General features: G+C 36.7%; 1 protein-coding gene across 5 annotated transcripts in view; it reads right to left on the bottom strand.

Annotated features, from left to right (window-relative positions):
• BCAS3 (BCAS3 microtubule associated cell migration factor) overlaps positions 1-23,909 on the bottom strand; it is a 710,433-nt gene that overhangs the window by 478,557 nt on the left and 207,967 nt on the right. For all 5 annotated transcript variants that reach the window (XM_008011209.3, XM_037993644.2, XM_008011214.3 and 2 more), the window contains exons 11-12: positions 14,201-14,284; positions 6,235-6,405 (exon numbers count right to left, since the gene is read on the bottom strand). In XM_008011209.3, coding sequence (XP_008009400.2) covers positions 6,235-6,405; positions 14,201-14,284 — 255 coding nt within the window. The remainder of the gene's footprint in view (positions 1-6,234; positions 6,406-14,200; positions 14,285-23,909) is intronic.

Here is a 23,909-nt window from a genome sequence, read left to right as displayed (position 1 = left end):
ATATCTTTTTCAAAGAAATGTTTATTCAAATCCATTGCTCATTGAAAATTAGGTAGTCTTCCTATTTTTGAGTTATAAGAGTTCTTTATATATTGTGAATACTGGTACCTTATCAAAAATACAATTTACAAACATTTTCTCCCCTTCTGTGAGTTGTCTTTTCATTTTCTTGATCATGTCCACTGTAGCACAAATTTTGATTTTTAAAAGGATCAATTTATGTCCCCATTTTTAAAAATATAAAAATATTAAGTATTTCTTACACATACATCGATCACTACACATCAGATGATGTTACAATTTCTAATGCAATCATCAAATATAATCTTATAAATTCATTAAGGATATCTTACATATACCTTTATTTTTACCCACCCCATTGTTGTTCTTTCATTTTTGAAGTTGTAAGCCTTCTTTTATTGTCATTTCCTTGGAAAACTTCTTTTTGCCATTTTTAAGAGTTGATCTGTGAGTGATAGGTTCTCTTAATTTTCCTTTTTTCTAAGAATGCCTTTATTTCCCTTTCATTTCTGAAGTGTACTTTCACTACAAATGGAATTTGGGGCTGCCAGTTCATTTATTTCAGTACTTTAAAGATATTGTACCACTTTCTTCAGCTTCCACGGATTCAGCTGGGTAATCTGCTATCTATCATACAGTGCTGGTGGGAATATAAAACAGCACAGGCACTTTGGAAAACAGTTGCACATTTCCTTTCTAAAAGTGCACTTATACAACTCAGTAATACTCTTGGGCATTTACAGAGAAATGAAAACATATCCACATTAAAAACCTTTACACAAATGATCATGACAGCTTTATTCATAATAGAAAAATGCCAGAAACAATGCAAATGTCCTTCAAGGGGTGAATAATTGAACAAATTGACATATTTGTACAATGGAATACAACAGAGTGATTGAAAAGTACAAACTATGGCCAGGCGCAGTGGCTCACACCTGTAATCCCAGCACTTTGGGAGGCCGAGGTGGGCAGATCACAAGATCATGAGATTGAGACCATCCTGGCTAACATGGTGAAACCCTGTCTCTACTAAAAAATACACAAAATTAGCCAGGTGTGGTGGCGGGCACCTGTAGTCCCAGCTACTCAGGAGGCTGAGGCAGGAGAATGGCATGAACCCAGAAGGCAGAGCTTGCGGTGAGGCAAGATCGTGCCACTGCACTCCAGCCTGGGCGACAGAGTGAGACTCCATTTCAAAAAAAAAAAAAAAGAAAAGAAAAAAAGAACGAATTACATGCTGCAACCTGAATGGACTTCCAAGACAATACATTTAGTGTAAAAAGTCCATCTTAAAATATTACATAATATATGATTCAATTTGCATAACATTGTCAGAGTCATAAAACCATACAGATGGAAAACAGATTAGTGGTTATCAGGAAAAAGGGATGGGGTGGGATGAGGGATGGTCATGAAATACAAAGAAGTTATGTGTTGATGAAACAGTTTAGAACAGTCCAGTATCTTAACTGTGGTGGGGGTTACGTGAATGTACACATGGGATAAAATTTCGCACACCTACACATGCCCACATAAACACACCAATGAATGCAGGTTAAACAAATAGAGAAAACTGAATAAGACTTGTAGCCTAGTTATCAGAGTGTATCATTGTCCATTTTCTGAGTTTTTTTTTTTTTTCCCTTAACCCACATCACTCAGAAAATTTTCTTGTTTTGGTACTATACTATAGCTACAAAATACATCATCATTCAGGTTAAGCTGAAGGAAGTAAGATGAAAGGCATGTGTAACTCACTGTGAGTCTATAATTACTTCTAAATTAAAAGTTAAAAATATAGAATATATTGCAAGCTTTTGAGTGGCTCAGTTTCTGATAAGTAAAAAACTGTATCTCAGTTTTAATTTGCAGCTCTCTTACATTAATCACAAGTGAAGTTATGGGTATATTTTATAACATTTATATGCATAGTTGACCTTTGAACAACTCATGTTTACAAGTGCTGACCCCCTGAATAGCTGAAAATCTGCATATGACTTTTGCTCCTCCAATACTTAACTATTAATAGCCTACTACTGACTGGAAGCCTAACTGATGGCCAAAATTGTCAATTACCACATATTTCATATATGTATTATAGATTATATTCTTAAAGTAAGAGAAAATATATTTACTGTTCATTAAGTGGAAGTGAATCAATTATAAAGGTCTTCATCTTCATTGTCTTCACCATGAGTAGGCTGAGGAGGAGGAGGAAAGGGAGGAAGAGAAGGAGCTGGTCTTGCTGTCTAAGGGCTGGTAGTGACAGAGAAAATCCACATATAAGTAGACCTGCGCAGTTCAAACCCATGTTGTTCAATGGTCAACTGTATTTTAATTTTTCTATGAAATATTTATTTCTATCTTTTGCCCGTTTTTCTACTTTAAACTTTATCTACAAGATTCCCTTTCTTTTTGTATATTATAACCCTACACCCTGTATGTTTCTTTCCAACACAGTTAGCATTGAGTAATCCGTTTGATGGCAATAATAAAGACAGAAGCCATCCAGCAAAAAGACACATTAATCTTACCACTACATAAGATTCTTTAAATGTTCTCTTTAGGGACTTCATAAATATAAACAACCAGATACTTTTGGAAGAATCTTCTCCATTACATCATCACCTAGCCTAAAACATTAAACCATTAATGTCAGAGATATTCCAGTATAATTTTCCTAAAACATATAATCTTTACTCACCACTTATCAAAGTAGGATGAACTCTTAAGTCTGTATTAACAACCTGACTACATTAAACAAAGCAGAGTACAAGAATTGATACAAGGTGGATAAGCCTTCATCACATGAACAAAACATCTCAGAAGCTATTACATTACTATTATTAACACCTTGTTCCCCAGGCAAGAAATAGCTCAGATTTATGTCATCATTCTGAAGCATTTTATTTCCATTAGAGATTTTGCCACATTGCTAACTTCAATTATATAAATGTGTAAAAAGCAAATTATACCACTTAACTTATTCTGGTCAAGAAATGCTTTTAAATAAAACATGAAAGTAACACAGATAAAAATGGATGCAAAGTCAACCAAATCCATTCCTCCTTAATGCAGTTAACACACAATGATCCCATCACCATAAAATCAAACTAATCAATATGGCAACAGAAGGATGGTGAATCCGATTTTGTATACTAACATTGTAAATACAAAAAATATATCATTATTAAAGGCTCAAGGGATTTAAACAGCAAAAGTCAATGTATTGTCAGCTTTTCATATAAAATCTGAGTTGTATTTGGAAAAGGAAAAACATTACAGTTTAGGCTAAACATCAGCGGAAGGGGCTAAAAGCGATAAATCTAAGACATTAACCACTGCAGTTTTAATACAATCCAGCATAATCTAAAAACAGCCTGTACTCAAACTGAACTATATATCAGAGACAAAAACATTTTATTGACAAAAAACAGATTCATGTTAATTAAAAGAAAGACAGTATTATACTGCATACATCTTGTTGCTTTAAAAATTGTAATTTTTTTAAAAATGTACATACTAATTTACCTTTTATTGAAAATCAGTTTCTTTCCTGTCCTCTAACAGAATTTTTTAATCAAGTTAAAATTTCAGAATATGCCATAAGTGGAAGATTGGGGCTACCAACCATAAACAGAAAAGGTAGAATGTTCCATGTTGAACAATATTTAAGATTCTTAACTTTTAAAAGTTAACATTTCTATGATTCTTCTTAATAAACATATTTGTTTCAAGTGTTATCAATGCATTTATCATAGACAAATGAACTTTTGCAACTCTCCAACCTACAGTACATTTCCATACTACAAAACTAAGACTTCCTTTTTAAAGGTCATAAAAAGTTAATGAACTTGAAGAAAAAATTAAACCACATTTTAAAACATAAGGCCTAAATGCTTTGTTTTTATATAATTATATGTCCCCATACTTCCATTTAACAAAATAAATATATGAATTACACCTCTATTCATATATTTAAAAATACCGAGGTAACAGTTTCTATTTTGAAATAACCCCAAATCGCTCCATCAACAAATGCTAGATCTTTAACAGATGTATGGTCCTAGACAATGTTGAGGAGACTTGTTACTACCCAATAAATGTGGGTGGCCTTGAAGGTGAATTAATTAAAAATCAAAAAATCAAAGAACAAAAGGAATTTTTTTACTCTAACACAACACTAAAGGTTTATACTTTTCATTTCAATTAAAAAAGAGAACATTTGTGTGTATCCACATCAACTAATTAACACAAGGTCATTACAGTCAACTGAAAAGTTTTCTAGCACTTCATTAAAAAAATACAACTCTGTAACATATTTGGCTAACCACAAAGTTAAGACAGGAGAGGCAGAGAATTAGTATTCAGATTTCAGGTAAAATACAAGAGCCAAATTTAATAATCCAGAATTTCAAAGTTTTTTTGTTTCCATTGCAGAAAAATGTTCTTGAAATGCTGTTAATCTTACTATAGGAACTAGCACATAAGCAGCTGCCAAGTGCAATTTTTCATCAAGATGTCAACCCATATATACTGGAAACAGATTTTCTCAAAACATATGCAATATTTAAGGCTAATACCTTAACAGCTCACACAGTTTCTAAGCATTGTGTTCTGAATACAGAATTAAATATCTATTCTATATAAAAACTAAAAAGAATTTTATTTCACCAATACTGTCCTACTCCTATCTCATTCTAGGAATTGATTCTAGATTGTATTTTTATATCAGTGATCACACACTATCTATCAGAATAAAAAAAATTACCTTCCTTTAAGAAACATATATTTAAAGTGAAGACTATGACACAAAAGAAAATAGAGTTCATGAGTGCATGGGGGAAAAACAACCCAAATGCTATCTTACCAGCAAGATTTATATGCAAATGTAACATGTATTTCCATGCTTATAATCACTCATTGTAAATGTTTCTAAAGCTAGATTGTTAACATGACAGTACATTGTATCTGAAGATACAAGATTTTATAATAAGCTATTGCCACATATGTATTCTGATATGCCACTTTAAGATTTCACATATTTTATATTGATAAGAAAACATCTGTTATAAATTCTCATACTACTCAGTAAATTATGTAAGTTGCAATTATTAATTAATATTTTTAAATAAATTCCTCCAAATAGGTATGGTCCTGCCTTTAAAAAGAAATTTATATGGCTGGGAGCAGTGGCTCATGCCTGTAATCCCAGCATTTTGGGAGGCCAAGGCGGGCATATCACCTGAGCCAGGAGATCAAGACCAGCCAGGCCAACACAGTGAAACCGCGTCACGTCTCTACTAAAAATACAAAAATTAAGGCTGGGCATGGTGGCTCACACCTGTAATCCCAGCACTTTGGGAGGCTAAGACGGGCCGATCACTTGAGGTCAGGAGTTCGAGACCAGCCTGGCCAACATGGAGAAACCCGACTCTACTAAAAAAATACAAAAATTAGCTGGGCATGGTGGCGCACACCTATATCCCAGCTACTCAGAAGTCTGAGGTAGGAGAATTGCTTGAACCCAGGAGGTGGACGTTGCAGTGAGCCAAAATCGTGCCACTGCACTCTAGCCTGGGCAACAGAGCCAGACTCTGTCTCAATAAATAAATAATAAAAATACAAAAATTAGCTGGGCGTGGTGGCACGTGCCTATAATCCCAGCTACTCGGGAGGTTGAAGCAGGAGAATCGGTTGAACCCAAGAGGCAGAGGTTGCAGCGAGCCGAGATCGCACCATCACACTCCAGCCTGGGTGACATCTCAGAAAAAAAAAAAAAAAAAAGAAAAAAGAAAGAAAAAGTAATTTATTAATCTTATAATTTGGGTTATGACAAATGTTATTACATACACAAAAAAGAAACAATAATTGAGTCTCTGGGGTGGCAAGTTAAGAAAAAAAGAATATTATGAACAGAACACTATTAAATGTTACATAATTATTTATTTATGAAACAAATGTCCTCACAGATGAGAGAATCTCTTAGAACCTGGACTTTACCTTCAGATTAGATACATTAATAATGTTCAAAACAGCAGGTTCTAACATGTTACTAATCATTTTTAAAGAAAAACTTCATTTGAAATAATCTCAATTCCTCAAATTCCAAATTGATAATCTCCTAAACCAAACACATTTTGACTAATCTTGATCTCAGCCCCATCTTTGCAAGTAACACACATTGTGCGCACCAAAAGTTCTTCTTACCTGGCCCTCTCCAACAGTTTCGGTGTCAATAACTGTGATGATGCCTGGGACCAAAGGACTCCGCCGCGAATTACTGTGGATGGCAACATCATCTTCTGTCACACCTGAAGGTAGCGTGCCTGTCAGCTGAGTCACCACTTTCCCCACCATTGTCAGGCCACTTTTCAGTGTCTGTACAATGAAAGGTAAAATGTATGACTTCACATCAGTATTTGGATTCTACATAGAAATATGCATTTTATTAATTTTCCTAATCATTATGTTAAATTCTTTATTCTCTTACAATCTTTTATATAGCAGTAAACTGTCACAGACATTCAGTATGACTGTTAATGATCTTGAATTTTAATTAGAATATCAGTATTAGTTTGAGGGAATGGCATCAGTAAAGTCTCTAAAGTCATCATGGCAGGGATAAAGCCATAGTTAAAAAAATTAAAGAGCTCTGTTTTACATAAGGGTGCAATTACATTTTTACAAAAGATATTTCTTTCATTCCCTCCTCTTAATGTATACACCTTAAAATCAATGACATAGAAAGAAGCAGAAACTATGAAATGATCAATTTTTTGAAATATTATAAATCTAATTGTATATCTGTTTTCTAGTATGAAACAGACTGAGACATTGGTAGAATACCCATGTGGAAAAGAATGTGCTTCCAAAGCAAATATATAAATATGCTGGTACATAATACTGTATACCAAGATTTGGTATATGGGAAACACAGTCTCTGTCTAAGATATTAATTACTGGATGAATGAAGTATCATACTAAATTAGTTAAGAGAGTTCTTTTCTATCTGATAACAGAAAACAATTAAATGTGGTGCTCCTACTATATTATTTCAATTAACGATAACTTAAAATGTTTATAATTATATTTTAGCTCCATTTCATTCAAAACATGTAAGTAAAACTAACTCATGAAATATTTTTTCTTCTATGTAAATATCCTCTGATTATCCTCATATGCATTAACAGAAACATTTTTCTAAATAACAAGTTTTTTCATCTGAAAGGAAGAAAGCTTCAAGTTTGAGTCTATAGAAAAAAAAATGAAAGGAAGAAAACTAAAATAAAGACAAATATATGGGAGTCACACATTGCTGAAGAAGGCTATCATCAGTAGAACCAAAACAGGCACCCTAGAATACTTAAATAAATCAAAAACTACATTTTAAATAATATAGGTACATTTTTCCAATTCTCGTGTTGTTAGAAAAAAGGTTTCATTAAAATATTTCAAATTAATCTTCAATGAGTTGACTATCTTTTCTAAAACAATTATGAAAAAATAATTCTCACCTAATTCTGGCACATGCTATGGCTAAATTTGAAAATATAAACTATTATATACATGGTATTTCAAATTTTAATTCATAAATAGTACACAAAGACAGTTGTGTATAGAGGTCCAAACGTGATTTAATTAGATTAAAATTGAAAAGGGGAGAAGTGTTTTCCAAAGAAATGTTCTATTAAAATACCATAAAACTAGCACTAATAATAGATGCATTATTTTATTTTGCTATGTTTCATGGTGGTTTTTCTATGGACTAGGGACTGGTGAAGGCACTTAATATAAACTACATTGATAGATTTCCTCAGATACTTCAATTTTATGAAAGAGAAAATCAAGGCTAGGGAAGTTAAGTAAAATGGAAGCTCAAACAGTTACCCAACGACAAAGTCAGAATTCAAAACTGGGACCATCTGTCTCCAGGGCCTGATTTTTACACTCTCTTGTACTGCCTTGTAATCTATTTCTGTTACTACTTGTGATCTCACAGTTAATGAATACAAAACACAGATGTCTGATGGGTAGAAAAGAGGAAAAATTAAAATCCGTAATAATGTACTAATAAATACTTAAATAAAAATGACCAGCAAAGCCATCTGCTGAATTCAAACAAAAAGATATAACTTAACAGCAGACTAAAACCAAGAGAAAGCCACAAATCAATTGTAACTGTTTTGTTTAGTGCTAAAAACTCAAACTCCAGTGATTATAAAACACATTAGCGTTCCTCAATTAGCAGCCAAACGTTTCTTTCAATAATTCACAAGAAATGACTTACACAAATTCTGTTAGACTGTTGTCAAGTAAGCCTCTGAAGGACCAACAGAATGAGGCGCCACAGTGTATTGATGTCAAGAGCAGGCCAGGAAGCCTGATTAACCTCTGAGATGCCTCAGTTGATGTACTCACTCCATTAATGCTAATGGAGATGCTCCCACTTAAACGCAGCTATCCCTTTATCAAAGGAATGCCTTTTAGTTTTAAAGTCTTTGGTTGTATATCCTCCCCATTTGCCCCTGAGCCTATTATTTCATGCTCTTATACCAATGAAAAGGAATAAAACTAAAAGAACTGGTGGAGCACATAAAAAGTGGAAAGTAATGTGTATCAAAGCAAACCACAACAGTAAAAGTTAACATAAGACAACCAGGAAAAGAATCCACAAAGGGAAGACGGCAGTATATTTCATAGTCAATGGCTCATATTACACGAAGAGTGTTTGATATTTCCCTGGGGAAAAAAAAAAAAAAAAAACCATGACTATTGATGGAGTTGTCTTAGTAGTGGACAAAAATTTAAACTAAAAATTTAAGTCATCACATCTGCAATCTGCATAGCAAGTTACAAGATACTACTATTTATCATAATCCATTAACCATGCAGGGAGTCGGGGGGTTAGAGAAAAGTGCTGAAAGTTTTCTGCATTTGTAAAGACCCTTGCTTTTAGGGTAAATTTGTTTCCATGTTAGCATCAAGCACAACTATGGGCATTAGTGTCCAGAAGTTACCTGATAATGTTATTGAACAGAAATCTAAATCACCTCACAGTAATTTGTCTCTCCAATTAATTTTAGTAGACAGAGTATGTATGTATCTGTTTTCTCAAATATATATGAAAAATTATAAAGCCTCAGCAAAAATTAGGAATAGAAAAGTATAACCTGGCCAAAAGGAGATGAAAAATTAGACTGAGTGTCCTCACAATCTGAGTTAGCTACATAAAAATGTTCATTAAATCACTGATGAATCTTCACACGAGTACTCACATAACTAAACTGGAGCTGGAAGACAGCTGAACATCAGAGACTATAACAAAAGTGTGAGAAAATCCGTTATGACCTATAATTCAAATGAGCACGGTACTTACTCTGTTCTGCTGCAAGCAGATTTGCCAAGGGGTCACTAGTCATCTTTAACCTTTCCCATGCCATATCAGGTGGCCTCCCTATCCATTAGTGCTAATGGTGCTGCTCTCACAAAAGCTGTTAGTTGTCATTAAGAAGTTATCAGATAACAAGAGAAAACAGGGGCATTTTTATTAAATCAATTGACCACACTGGGGTTAACACACATGAAAATAAGACTGTAATGAGGGAACTAGAAAATATGGACCAAGATTTTATAAATGTGTCAAATAATCTCATTTGAACAATTTCAATATTAATTTTTTTCCTTTTTCACTACCATAAAAAATTAATGGTTCTGATATTCTTTATGAGGAAAGTCAAATTACTTGGAAAATCAAAGGAAAAAACGTTAATATTGTGCAAGTTGTATTTGGAAATGCAGAAAATGTAAAAAAGATTATTTCCTCTAAGGAGCTCCAAGTGCATATGCAATGAATATATTTGTCCTCACAATTGCAGTGAGACAAAAAATTTAAGACAAAAAAATTAATAATCCTTCTATATAACAAAGTAGTTAATAACCTCTATGAAGCCACAAGCGAAGTTGTCATCAGAAAGAGTAAAAGAGTAATGATTACACTTTCAGAGAAAGTGACTTAATGAAATAACTATAAAATTACTTTAAGATAAGTACTTTTCTTATGCAGCACATACAACATGGCTTTTTAACATACTCTCCGTGTTATATCTCAAAAAATGTATCACCTAGAAATGGTTAAAAAAGAAATAAGGAAACGTATTTTCTATTTTCAATAATGGCAGGCTGGGGAAATCAGATCAATCTGATTTCCACTAATGAAAACAACTAGGAAAATCGAAGAGAGTATTTTTGTAAAATGCTGCTTGAAGGTACTGAGTTACAAAGTCAGAATCCGAAATAATAAGGAAATTCAGACATTTCAGCTGGGCATTTAGGCCGAGAGGTATCTGGTGATTCTCGGAAGCAAGAGGTAGGGTGCTAAGAAACTAAGTGGTGTTTTTGATAGATGGAACTAGAAAATCATCTATGAAAGTCAAAGCCCTGCCAAATGGGTCTACTTGGTGACATTCCCTCCAAGTTTGGTTCTGAACATAAAGAAATATACAATAGAAGAGTCCACCGACAGCAATAAGGCAAGCACAGCTATTGCAGGTGAACTTCATTTAAATAATCTTAATCCCTGAAATTGGATTATTACTCAAGACTGATACTATCCCAGAACTCCACTGTCATCCCAAACTCAAAACTATTTCTAAAAAGTTTTGAAATAAATTCTGGCAAACAAGTGATAATAGGAGTTAAAAAGAAATTATGTAGGCAGTTAGTGAGAGTAAGGGAGTCCTCAGCAAGGTTTTCCTTTAAATAAAAATCAGCCCCGAAATTATTTCTTTTCTAACAAAAAGCAGCCTGAAAGATCAAGCTGCAAGCATAGGTGAATGCCAGCAGCTATGCCAATAGAAAAGGGATATCTGGAAGTCAGGTATATTCAACATAGAGGTTCCCTCTTCCCTTTTCGTTGTCACCACATGTGCAGGCAACAGGGCACCAGCCAGATAGAGACTCCATTTGCATAACAAAAGATTATGGTGGGATAGCCAGCCTCTACACGTTATGTAAATGGCACACCTGGTCCAACCAATCCACTACACCCTATGTAAATCAAACACCACCTCCTCAAGCTCATCTATAAAACCAATCACATCTCACCCCAATCCCAGAAACCTGCTTGGGCCCCCTCCCTCTACAGGAGGAAGCTCTCTTCTTTCTTTCGCCTGTTAAACTTCTGCTCTTAAACCCACTCCTTGTGTGTCCTCATCTTCAATTTCCTTGGCATGAGACAACAAACCTCAGGTACTACCCTAGACAAACGACACCGCTTCACAAGGACTCAAGTCATCATAAATGAGAACCAGCAGAAACAACACACAACAAAAATGGACCCAAAAGGGAACCAGACATTAGAGTTATCAGAAACAGACTTCAATATGACCAGGTTTACTGTGTTTAAACAAGTTTGATAATTTGAGAAAAATTTAAAAATCCAAAGAACCAGAAACTACTAAGATATTATCAATGAATATATGTTCAATTTTATCAAATACTTTTTGTTCATCAATTGTGGTAAGTATATAATTTTCTCCTGTTAAATGTGCAAATTATGTTCATTGATCTTGAGTGATAAACCCGCCTTATATTGTGGATTATCTCAAACGGATTGTGATACAATACATAGCGTCCTATATATTGAAGAATTGTGTTCTATATATTCTTATCCCAAGTGGGTTGTGACACAGCAAATATTGTGTCCTACATATTATACTATAATTATGTCCATATATTCTTATCCCAAATGGACTGTGATACAATATATATGGTATCTTATATAATGTTGTTTTTCTGCAAATATTTTATTTAGGATTTTTCACATCTATGTAGTGTTCTTGTATTATAATGTTCTTCTGAAGTTTTAGTATTAAGGTGATCTGGCTTCATCAAACCAGATTAGGCATAATCTGACTTTGCTTATTCTCTGGAAGAGTCTTTGTAATATCACCATTGTTTATTCTTAAATATTAAAAAGAATTCTCTTGAGAAGGTTTCTAGGTCTGGAGACATCCTTGTGAGTTTTTTTAAAGTAACCCTTATATTCTCCCAAACAGAAAAGTAAACAGATTGCAGTGGCGCAATCATGGCTCACTGTAGCCTCGGCCTCCAATGCTCAAGCAATCTTCCCACCTTAGCCTCTGGAGTAGCTGGGACAACAGGCATGCACCACCAATTTTTAAATCTTTTTGTAGAGACAGGGTCTCACTATGTTGCCTAAACTGGTTTTAAATTTCTGAGCTCATGTGATCCTCCCACCTCAGCCTCCCAAAATGCTGGGATTATAGGCATGAGGCACAGCATCCAGCCCTAAGGTGTTATATCAAACATAATTTCCTAGTCTTAAATGTGGAAGACATGAGTATAAGCCTCACAGTTCCCAATATTGAGGTATGAGAAAATGGGGAGTTTGCACTGTTTTTTTTTCGTTTGTTTGTTTTGTTTTGTTTTGAGACAGACTTTTGCTGCGTCGCCCAGGCTGGAGTACAGTGGCACAATCTCGGCTCCCTGAAACCTCTGCCTTCTGGGTTCAAGCAATTCTCCTGCTTCAGCCTCCCAAGTAGCTGAGACTACAGGCACCACCACCATGCCCCGCTAGGATTCATATTTTTAGTAGAGATGGGGTTTCACTATGTTGGCCAGGCTGATCTTGAACTCCTGACCTCGTGATCCACCCACCTCAGCCTCCCAAAGTGCTGGGATTACAGGCATGAGCCACCGCACCCAGCCCTGCACTTATTTTTAAAACATCTTAAGTCCAGCCTCACTTACTCCAGCATGTCCACAGCAAAACATGGAATGAAGATCACTTTATTTTTATTAAAGCACATAAACACATAAGAATAGCAAACAGGAGCTGAAAAGTTATCCTCCATTCCATAACTAAAAATTACTGAAAATGATCATAAGCTAAACTATCGTGATCCATGTGTATAAGACAGACAAGACTAAAAGGAATCTAATACTTGAGAAAAAGATCTCATTGTTGTATTTTGTGGATAAATTAGTAGACTAATACGGAAGATGGTTTTCTAAACACTCTCTCTCAGCTCTTCATTGAAATAACCATCATAATTTTTGTATACACAGTGGAGAAAAGTGAGCAATCTTTATTAAGATTTCTGCAATTGCTGGGTGCAGCGATGCACACCTGTAACCCCAGCACTTTGGGAGGCTGAGGTGGGTGGATTGTTTGAGCTCAGAAGTTCAAGACTAGCCTGGGTAACATGGCAAAACCCTGTCTCTACAAACTATATGAAAATTTTGCCAGGCGTGGTGGCATGCGCCTGTAGTCCCAGCTAATTGGGAGCTGAGGTGGGTGTTCACTCCAGCCTGAGCAACAGAGCAAGACCCTGTCTTAAGGGAGAAAAAAAAAAAGATTTCTGAAGTCTAAAATTCACAGTGCTATAGGCATAAAGACCTAATGGTTAATTCTCTTTTGGGTGCAAAATACGTAATGCTTCTCTCATCAAACCAAGGACCACATTCTGAAGCACATCATGTAAGCGTCTGTGATCAAATATGAAGTATTTTTGTTTTGTTTTACATAAAACAGTGTGACCTTTGATTCCCACTCTGTGGTTTGCCTTAAACTGTTGTTCTTTTCTGAATGGTTGTGCTTTCTATTATATGCTGTCATTTAGATTCACTCTGTCATTCCTATTATTAGAATTGTTTTGTTGTATACTTCACAATTCAAAAGGATAGTGGTTACAAGAATACCTTATAATCAGCATAAAGTTTACCAGACATCATCAAAATTAACCCTCACGCACATGAAAAAAAGAGCTCACTTGACGAACATGAAGGGGCAGCCCCTTGATATGAAAGAATCTTTGAATATGACGAGGGACTGACTCAAGTTTTCAGAGGGAATAATATTCTTTTCATGAGAAGAAGACTCTGAAATGTTCAAAGATGCAAAGGGATGTCAGTGTAGGTAGAACAATGAAAATCACAGAGAATCCAGAAGTCACTGTTTAAACATGGAAAGCTTCTTCCAAATGTGGTATTAATGAGATAATAGTCTTGAAGCTAGCTAACAGGCTTAAAATATTTAAAACTGGATAAGTACAAACACTACAATCATTACAATAGAAAATATAATTCAGGAGAGAAATCTGAACAATTACTACACATAATCACAACTCTCCAAGATTTCGGAGGTACTCACTTTAGCAGCACTAATGACTGTGGCAGTATAAGACTGAATGTTGTCTCCACAGGCTCCACCACGGGACTGATGACATCGAATCAACTGAGAAAAAGAGAGATAGAGAGGCAGAAAGTCATTTCTATTAATCTGTTTAACTCTACAGGCTATTAGGATAGAGCTTATTTACCGTGCACAGTGATGGTGATGGGTGGGAATGTTTGCATGAGCGTATTTCAGACAAACAGCTAAAAGCTCTGCCGAGACACTTTTACCCCTTTTTATAATCTACTGGTGCCACTCAAGCAGTTTCATGCTCAACTACAGTTTTCATTACAAGATGAATAGTCTTTAAGAATCCATAAACTCTGAAATGGTAGGAGGTCTGGTGGCCTTTCCACAAATAAATTTTAAAAACATAATCAAAGGACTTACACATGACTTCCTAACTTAAATATCTGACATGCTAACAAATTAGATGTTTTATCCTGTTAATTCCTCCATAAAGATTATAAAATAAAACATAAAAAGTAGACAAAAGATTTTGCCATATTTGCATTTTCAATTGTGTCAGTGGAAAAGTGTTACAAATTATGCATAAATCAACTATGACATATATACTAGCTGTCCATATCAGAGAGCTTAAACTTTTACCATTAGGAATGAAAAAGATATATCCTTATTTGTGACTGACGTAAATAAAGCAAACTACCAATTTTCAAAGTGAATCACTACTTTGATATGCATGATTATTTCACATGCTAAGAAATAAACCAGGATAAAACTCTCCACTGGTCGTCTACTTCCTATATTTAGCAAAAAATGTCATTAGCCAGATTTGTATGTTTAACATTTTTAAAAAACAAAATGACAAGGGTAGAGTATTAGAACCGTACACATTATGAGTTTTTTAAAACCTCTGGAATTCACAAAGAATCTATATCTCACAAAACATAAAAATTAAAAATGCTTTACATCATTTAAAACCAGGTCCTCTGATGAAGACTGATATGTAAACCTTTTATTCTTAATTCAAAATTTTCTTCGTCACTGACACTGTTATTTTAAACATCCCTGAAAGCAATAGTAATATATTATAATAGAATGGAACACCCTTAAAAGTATGATATGCAAAGTCAAGATTTTTTTTAGGCAATCTCTGTTATGTCACACTGAATGACTGCTTAAGTAGATTTCAAAGAGAAGTAAGGAACTTGCCAAATGATAGCTGTTCATCAAATGTGGTTTCACATAGAGTAAGATAAAGAATTTGAAAAGTGATCATTTTAGCAAATAAAAAGAATCTCTCTCTTGCTCACTCATTCATCCACAAATACACATTCAAAGAATTATGAAAATTATTCCTCTGCTGCCTCCTGCTGCATGAGCAAGGAAAGAAAGGCTATTACTTATTCCCTACTTCTGGTAATTAAAATACTCAAGGACAAATATGTAAAACTAAACAACACTCTTATCTTTTTTTTTTTTTTTTTTAAGAGACAGAGTCTCACTCCGTCACCCAGGCTGGAGTACAATGGTATGATTTCAGCTCACTGCAAACTCTGCCTGTTGGGTTCAGCAATTCTCTTGCCTCAGCCTCCCAAGCAGCTGGGATTACAGGCACGTGCCACCATGCCTGGATTTTTTTGCGTATATTTTTAGTAGAGACAAGGTTTCCCCATGTTGGCCAGGCTGGTCTCAAACTCCTGGCCTCAAGTGATCCACCAGTCTTAGCCTCCCAAAGTGCTAGGATTACAGGTGTAAGCCACCATGCCCAGCCCTATTCTTACCTTTCAAATTCAACTACAACTGAGTCAGCAGTTCTACATAAAAGTAACTAAGTCAGAAATTTTGGTCTATGATTTAGAATCATCAGAAAATTACGTTTGTATCTTGGTTCAACAAAATGAAAGATGAGTCAGAGTTTTCTACAGTGCAAAATCCTATCAAATGAACTAATTTCCAGGAAATATTATTAAGCACAAGAAAAAAAGGCAGTGTGCCAAAGAGCATATATACTATGTTATCTTTTGTGAACGAAAGGGATAGAGACTTTGGTCAAAAGCCATTTGATGCTCATCCCCTCCACTTAGAAGAACCAAAATAGTGCATAGAGAATCACACTTCAAATGCACTGTCCCAGGTAAAACACTAGAACTCAACAGAGAACTAACAGGAAACACCAAACGTGGGTAGGAGAAGGAAGGCAGGTAGCCTGCTTGGCTAGGATAGGCTGGGAGCTGGGAGTGGCTTCCCAACACAAGGCAAAGGTAAGTAAGAGAATTCCAGCGGCCCACATCCCCCACCATGGAGCCATGCAATCTCAGCCAGGAGAGAGACCCTCAACCCTCCCAAGCCCTGAAACTTAACACAGGGAGCTGCCAGGAGACTCTCAAACAGAACTGCTCCAGGGAGGTAACCTGTACTGGGTCCCATACACTTTCTGATACCTAAGTGGCTATAGCAAGACAACATTTTCTTTTTCTTTTCTTTTCAAGAGACAGGTCTCACTATTTTGCACAGGCTGCAGTGCAGTGGCTATTCATAGGTGTGATGCCACTACTGATCAGCATGGGAATTTTGGCCTGCTCTATTTCCAACCTGCGCTGGTTCACCTCTCCTTAGGCAACCTGGTGGTCCCCTGCCCTGCGAGGCCACCATATTGATGCTGAACTTAGTGCAGATACCCGATTGGCATAGTGCACTACAGCCCAGAACTCCTGAACTCAAGCAATCTTCCTACCTCTGCCTCCCAAGTAGCTGGAACTACAGGCACAAGCCACCGTGCCCAGCAAGACATCATTTTCAAACCTGGTTTTGGCAGATGGCATGCTGCTCTGGGGCCTAGAAGCACTGGGACTGAGGCGTTTAAAAAAAAAAAAAAAAAACTCAGGAGTCTGGAGTGGTGGCTCACACCTGTAATCCCAACACTTTGGGACGCTGAGGTGGGCGGATCACCAGGTCAGGAGTTCAAGACCAGCCTGGCCAACATGGTGAAACCCTGTCTCTACTAAAAATAGAAAAATTAGCCGGGCATGGTGGCACACGCCTGTAATCCTAGCTACTCAGGAGGCTGAAGCAGGAGAATTGCTTGAATCCAGGAAATGGAGGTTTCAGTGAGCCAAGATCACGCCACTACACTCCAGCCTGGGCAACAGAGTGAGACTCTGTCTCAGGGGGGAAAAAAAACTCAGGCTGTCACTGCTAGGACTAGGGTGTGATCTGGGCACATTCCCGCAGTAGGGGCTGAGAATCGAGTAAAGCACTGGCTGTAGCAGCTACCAATGCAGGGAAGCAAGTGCTGCCAGGACAGAGACTGAGACACGAGCAGGCATGAGTTGCCACTAAGACTTGGTTGCAAGCTGGGCAGAGGCTCCTGCAGCCAGGGATGGGGGTGAGACAGGTATATGCCATTGCCACCAGGACTGGGAGGTGAGCCCCACTAGAACTGGGGTGTGAAAGAGACACATTTTCCCCACCTACCAGCCTAGCTGTGGCCACTGAGGCCAGACCTACCCTCTCCAGAGGCAGCTTCAGGGCCCCTCACCCAAGAACTGATCCTAGGACTACCCTGTCCCCACCTACCATGGCTGGTATCTGCTCTCACCGTTGGGGAGCCTGAGAACAAGCCCATCCAGCCTAGTTCTGCCCTCAACCCCCCAAAAAAGAACATATAACCCAGGGTCCTTGGGACTGCCCAACCCAATCCACTTCTTTGGGTACATAAGCATTCCTCCAGGGGGTCTGAGGCTGGGTCTTATCTTCCTGCCACTGCCTCAACAGCTGGCATCTATCTGCAAATTCCAACTACAGGCCTGGAGACTACCTCCTGAACCCCCAGACCACTGCAGCCACTACCAACATCAACACACACCACTAGGAACAAAAAGAATTATCTTGCCACTGCTACTGTCATCACTCATGTCATACTGGCTGCCCAGGGACCCAGGAACCAGCCTGCCCACATCGTTCACCACTGCCACTACCAGCATCCAAGCAAGCTACCTGGAAGACCAAGAATCAGCCCACTTGTAACCATCAATATAGGTGCCAGTGTACACTACTCTGGGGCACAAGGATAGGCACACTCAGCCCAATGCTGCCACCACTGCATACTGATAACCAGCCGACCTGATATCCCAGTCTCCAGCAAAACTTCACCACAGCCACCACGAATAATCACACCCGAATTCATTAAGTAAATAATAAATACCCCTAATGATGTATACAGAAAAAAAAATCAGACTACATCACTGCACATACCCAGAATCAAGACCAAAGTGTCCTATCCAACCAGTACTATAGTTACATCTTCATTCATAAAAAAAGTCCTCTACGGGGCCGGGCACAGTGGCTCACGCCTGTAATCCCAGCACTTTGGGAGGCCGAGACGGGCGGATCACGAGGTCAGGAGATCGAGACCACCCTGGCTAACACGGTGAAACCCCGTCTCTACTAAAAATACAAAAAAATTAGCCGGGCGTGGTAGCGGGCGCCTGTAGTCCCAGCTACTCGGGAGGCTGAGGCAGGAGAATGGTGTGAATCCAGGAGGCGGAGCTTGCAGTGAGCTGAGATCCAGCCACTGCACTCCAGCCCGGGCGACAGAGCGAGACTTCGTCTCAAAAAAAAAAAAAAAAGGTCCTCTACAAAAGTAAATGTAAAAATATGAAGTAACTGTTGCACCAGATGTGCAAATATCAATGTAAAGACAGAGGAAACATGAAAAATAAAATACGATGCCTCCAAAGAACACAATAACTCTCCAGCCAGATTCCAATCAAAACAAAATTTATGAGAGCCCATATATAGGACTCAAAATAATAATTTTAAACAATCTTGTGAGATACAAGAGAACTCTGAAAAACAATACCAAAAAATCAGAAAAACAATTCAGAATATAAATGAGAAATTTACCAAAGAGATAGATAATTTTTAAAAGAGTCAAACAGAAATTCTGGCCAGGTACAGTGGCTCATGCCTGTAATCCCAGCACTTAGGGAGGTCGAGGCAGGAAGATTGCTTGAGCCCCAGAAGTTCAAGACCAGTTTGGGCAACATGGCAAGACCCTATCTCTACCAAAAAAAAAAAAAAAATTCTTAGCCTGGCGTGGTGGCACACACCTGTAGACCCAGCTACTCAGGAAGCTTAGGCAAAAGGATCACCTGAGCCCTGGGAGTCTAGGCTGCAGTGAGCTGTGATTGCACCAGTGAACTTTAGCCTGGATGACAGAGTAAGATCAGTGAGATCCTGTCTCTAAATAAATAAATAAATAAATCTGACTACATCAGGCAAAAGGGAGAATCTCAGAACTTGAAGACAGATCTTTTGAAACAATCCAATCAGATAAAAATAAAGAAAAAATAATTTTAAAAATGAGCAAAGACATTATGACATCTGGGGAAACATAAAGTGTCAAAACATTACAATTATCAGTATTCCTGACATTGAAGAGAGAAAGAAAAAATTTGAAAGCACATTTAATGAAATAACAGATGAAAACTTGCCAAGTCTAACAAAAGTTTGGACATTCAGATACGACAGGCTTAGGAATCCCCAGGCAGATACAATGGAAAAAGGTCTTCTCTAAGGCACATTATAGTCATTGTCTAAAATCAAAGATAAAGAGTGAATCCTAAAAGCAGCAAGAAAAAATAGTGTCTAGTCACATATAAAGGAAACTTCACATTAACCGTAGATTTCTTAGCAGAAACCTTACGAGCCAGAAAAGAATGGAATTACATACTAAAGTGTTGAAAGAAAAAAGCATGTCAGCCAAGAATACTGTATCCAGCAAAATTACCCTTCATAAATGAAGGAGAAATAAGGTTTTTTCCAACACGTAAATTCTAAGAATATTCATTATCACTATATTGGCCCTACAAGACATGCTCAAAGTAGTCCTAAACCTGGAAGTGAAAGGACAACATTTAGTATCACAAAAACACACCAAACTATGAAACTCACTGGTAAAGCAAAGACACAAAGGAGAAAGAGAAAGAACTCAAAGAGTACCACTGCAGAAATCCACCAAACCATAATACCAAATAATAGAAAAAGAATGAAACCAAAAATACATGAAACAAGCAGAAAACAATCAACAATACGATAAGAACAAAGCTCCACATATTAATAATGACTTTGAATGTAAATAAAACAAATAATCCACTTAAAAGATACAGAATAGCTAAATGGATTTTTTAAAATGACCCAACTATACGCTCCTTACAAGAAACTCACCTTACCATAAAGACATATGTAGACTAAAAGTAAAGGGGAAAAAAAAGAGAGAGATACTCCACATAAATAAAAGTGAACAGGAGTAGTTATACTTGTATTAGATAAAACAGACTCTAAAGACAAAAACAGTTGGGGAAAAAAAAAGACAAAGAAGGTCATTGTATAATGATAAAGGGATCACTTCAGCAAAAGGATATAATAGTTCTTAATATATATGCACTCAACACTGGAGTACACAGATTCGTAAAGCAAATTATAGATACTATATCTAAAGAGAGAGATAAACTGAAACACAGTACTAGTGAGAGACTTCAAAACTCCTCTCAGCATTAAACAGATCATCTAGCCAGAAAATCAACAAAGAAACACTGGATTTAAACTGGACTTTATTTATTTACTTACTTATTGAGACAGAGTCTCGCTCTGTCACCCAGGCTGGAGTGCAGCAATCTCAGCTCAACACAACTTCCACCTCCTGTGTTCAAGTGGTTCTCTTGCCTTAGCCTCCCAAGTGGTTGGGATTACAGGCACACACCACCATGCCTGGCTATTTTTGTATTTTTAGTAGAGATGGGGTTTTGCCACATTGGCCATGCTGGTCTTCAACTCCTGACCTCAAGTAATTCACCCACCTTGGCCTCCCAAAGTGCTGGGATTACAGGCATGTGCCACTGTGCCTGGCCTAAAACTGGACTTTAGACCCAATGGATTTAACGGACACTTATAGAGCATTCTATCCAACAACTGCAGAATATGCATTCTTAGCCAATAGAACATTCTCCATGATAGACCATATGTTAGGCCACAAGTCTCAATACATTTTTAAAAACTGAATCATATCAAGTATCTTCTCAGACCACAATGGACTAAAATGAGAAATAAATACCAAAAGGGACTCTGGAAATTTTACAAACACATGGAAATCAAATAACATGCCCCTGAACACTACTGAGTCAATTCTTTAAAATCTTGAAACAAATGATGATCTTGAAACACAACATACCAAAACTGGGGAATCCAGCAAAAGCCATACTGATGGAAGTTTACAACAATAAATGCCTACATCAGAAAAGCACAAAGATTACAAATTAACAATCTAACAATGCACCCAAAGGAGCTAAAAAAGAACAAACCAAATCCATAATTAGCAGAAGAAATAAAGTAATAAACAGCAGAACTAAGCAAAATAGACTAAAGAAACAATACAAAATATCAATGAATAAAAAATTGGTTCTTCGAAAAGATAAACAATATTGATAAACACTAGCCAGATTAACCAAGAAAGGAAAGACCCAGATAAACAAAATGAGAAATGAAAAAAAGAACATTACAAGTGATACCACAGAAATACAATAGATCAGCAAACTATTATAAAAAGCTATACACTGAAAATCTGAAAAATCTAAAGGAAATGGATAAATTCCTGGAAACATACCACCTAACCTAACAAGACTGAATCAGGAAAAAACAGAAATCTGAGCAGACCAATAATGAATAAGGAGAATGAGTAGGTAATAAAGTCTCCCAAAAAGCAAGCCCAGGACTAGACAGATTCACAGTTGGATCCTACCAAATGTACAAAAGAGAACACCAATTTTCCTGAAACTAATCCAAAAAAATAAAAAAGGAAGAAACTCTCCCTAACTCATTCTATGAAGCCAACATCATCTGATACCAAAACCAGACAAGGACACCATAAAAAAGAAAACTATAGGCCAAGATCCCTGATGAACACAGACACAAAAATCTTCAAGAAAATGCCAGAAAACAGAAAACAACAGCACATCAAAAGTATAATACACCACAATCAAGGGGGATTTATTCCAGAGACACGGGGATGGTTCAACATACGTAAATCAATAAGCAATAATCACATCAACAGAATGAAGAACAAAAACCATACGATCATCTCAATAGATACAAGAAAAGCATTTGATAAAATTCAACATCCCTTCATGATAAAAACTCTTAACAAACTAGGCACAGAAGGAAATTACCTCAAAATAATAAAGACCATATATGACAAAACCACAACTAATATCAGGCTGACTGGGGAAAAGTTAAAGGCCTTTCCTCTAAGATTTAGTAGAAGACAAGGATGCCCACTTCACCACTCCTATTCGACACAGTACTGGAAGTCCTAGCCAAAGCAATCAGGCAATAGAAAGAAAGAAAAGGCATCCAAATTGGGAAAGAAGTCATCACATTGCCCCTCTTTGCTGATGACATGATCTTGTATCTAGAAAAACCTAATGATTTCACACACACACACACACAAATCTTAGATTTGCTAAATGAATTCAGTAAAGTTGCAGGATATAAAATTAACATACAAAATTTAATAGCATGTCTATACACCAATAATGATCTAGCAGAGAGGCAATCACATTTACAAAAGCTACAGAAAAAATACATAAGAAGAAATTTAACCAAGGAGGTGAAAGATCTCTACAAGAAAAACTATAAAACACTGATGAAAAAAATTGCAAACACCAACAAATGGAAAACCATCCCAAGTTCATGAATTGAAAGAATCGATATGATTTAAATGACCATACTGCCCAGAGAAATCTACAGATTCAGCATAATTCTTATCAAATTATTAATGTTTAATTAATTGGAAAAAAACAATCCTAAAGTTCATAAGGAAGCAAAAAAAAAAAAAAAAAAAAATAGCCAAAGCAGTCCTAAGCAAAAATAAAAACTCAGGAAGCATCACACTGCCTAATTTCAAACTATACTACAAGCCTGCAGTAACTAAAACAGCATGGTACTGGTACAAAAATAGACACATAGGCTGGGCATGGTATAATCCCAGCACTTTGGGAGGCCAAGGTGAGTGAATCACTTGAGGTCAGGAGTTCGAGACCAGCCTGGCCAACATGATAAAACTCCATTTCTACTAAAAATACAAAAATCAGCCAGGTGTGGTAGCATACGCCTATAGTACCAGCTACTCAGGAGTCTGAGGTGAGAGAATCACTTGAACCCAGCAGGTGGGGGTTGCAAACGAGCAGAGATTACACCAGCCTGGGCAACAGAGCTAGACTCTGTTGGGAAAAAAAAAAGATACATAGGTCAACAGAACTGAACAGAGAACTAAATAACATCAGATACTTACAACCAACCGATCTTTTTTGTTAACAAAGTTGACAAAAATACACAATGGAGAATGGACACCCTATTCAATAAATGGCGCTGGGAAAATTGGCTAGCCATATGCAGAAGAATGAAACCAGACCCCTATCTCTTACCATATACAAAAATTAACTCAAGATGGATTAAAGACCTACATGTAAGACCTGAAACTATAGAAATCCTAGAAGAAAACCTAGGGAAAAACTCTCCTAGACATTGTCTTAGGCAAGGAATTTATGACAAAGACATCAAAAACAAAGGCAACAAAAATAGATAAATGAGACTTAATTAAACTAAAAAGTTCCTGCACAGCAAGAGAAATAATCGACAGAGTAAACAGATAAACTACACAATG

The sequence above is a fragment of the Chlorocebus sabaeus genome, chromosome 16 (genome assembly GCF_047675955.1).
Source record: "Chlorocebus sabaeus isolate Y175 chromosome 16, mChlSab1.0.hap1, whole genome shotgun sequence".
Classification (NCBI taxonomy): domain Eukaryota; kingdom Metazoa; phylum Chordata; class Mammalia; order Primates; family Cercopithecidae; genus Chlorocebus; species Chlorocebus sabaeus.
The sequence above is the reverse complement of the archived record's forward strand: the minus strand, read 5'-3'. Positions and strand labels throughout refer to the sequence as shown.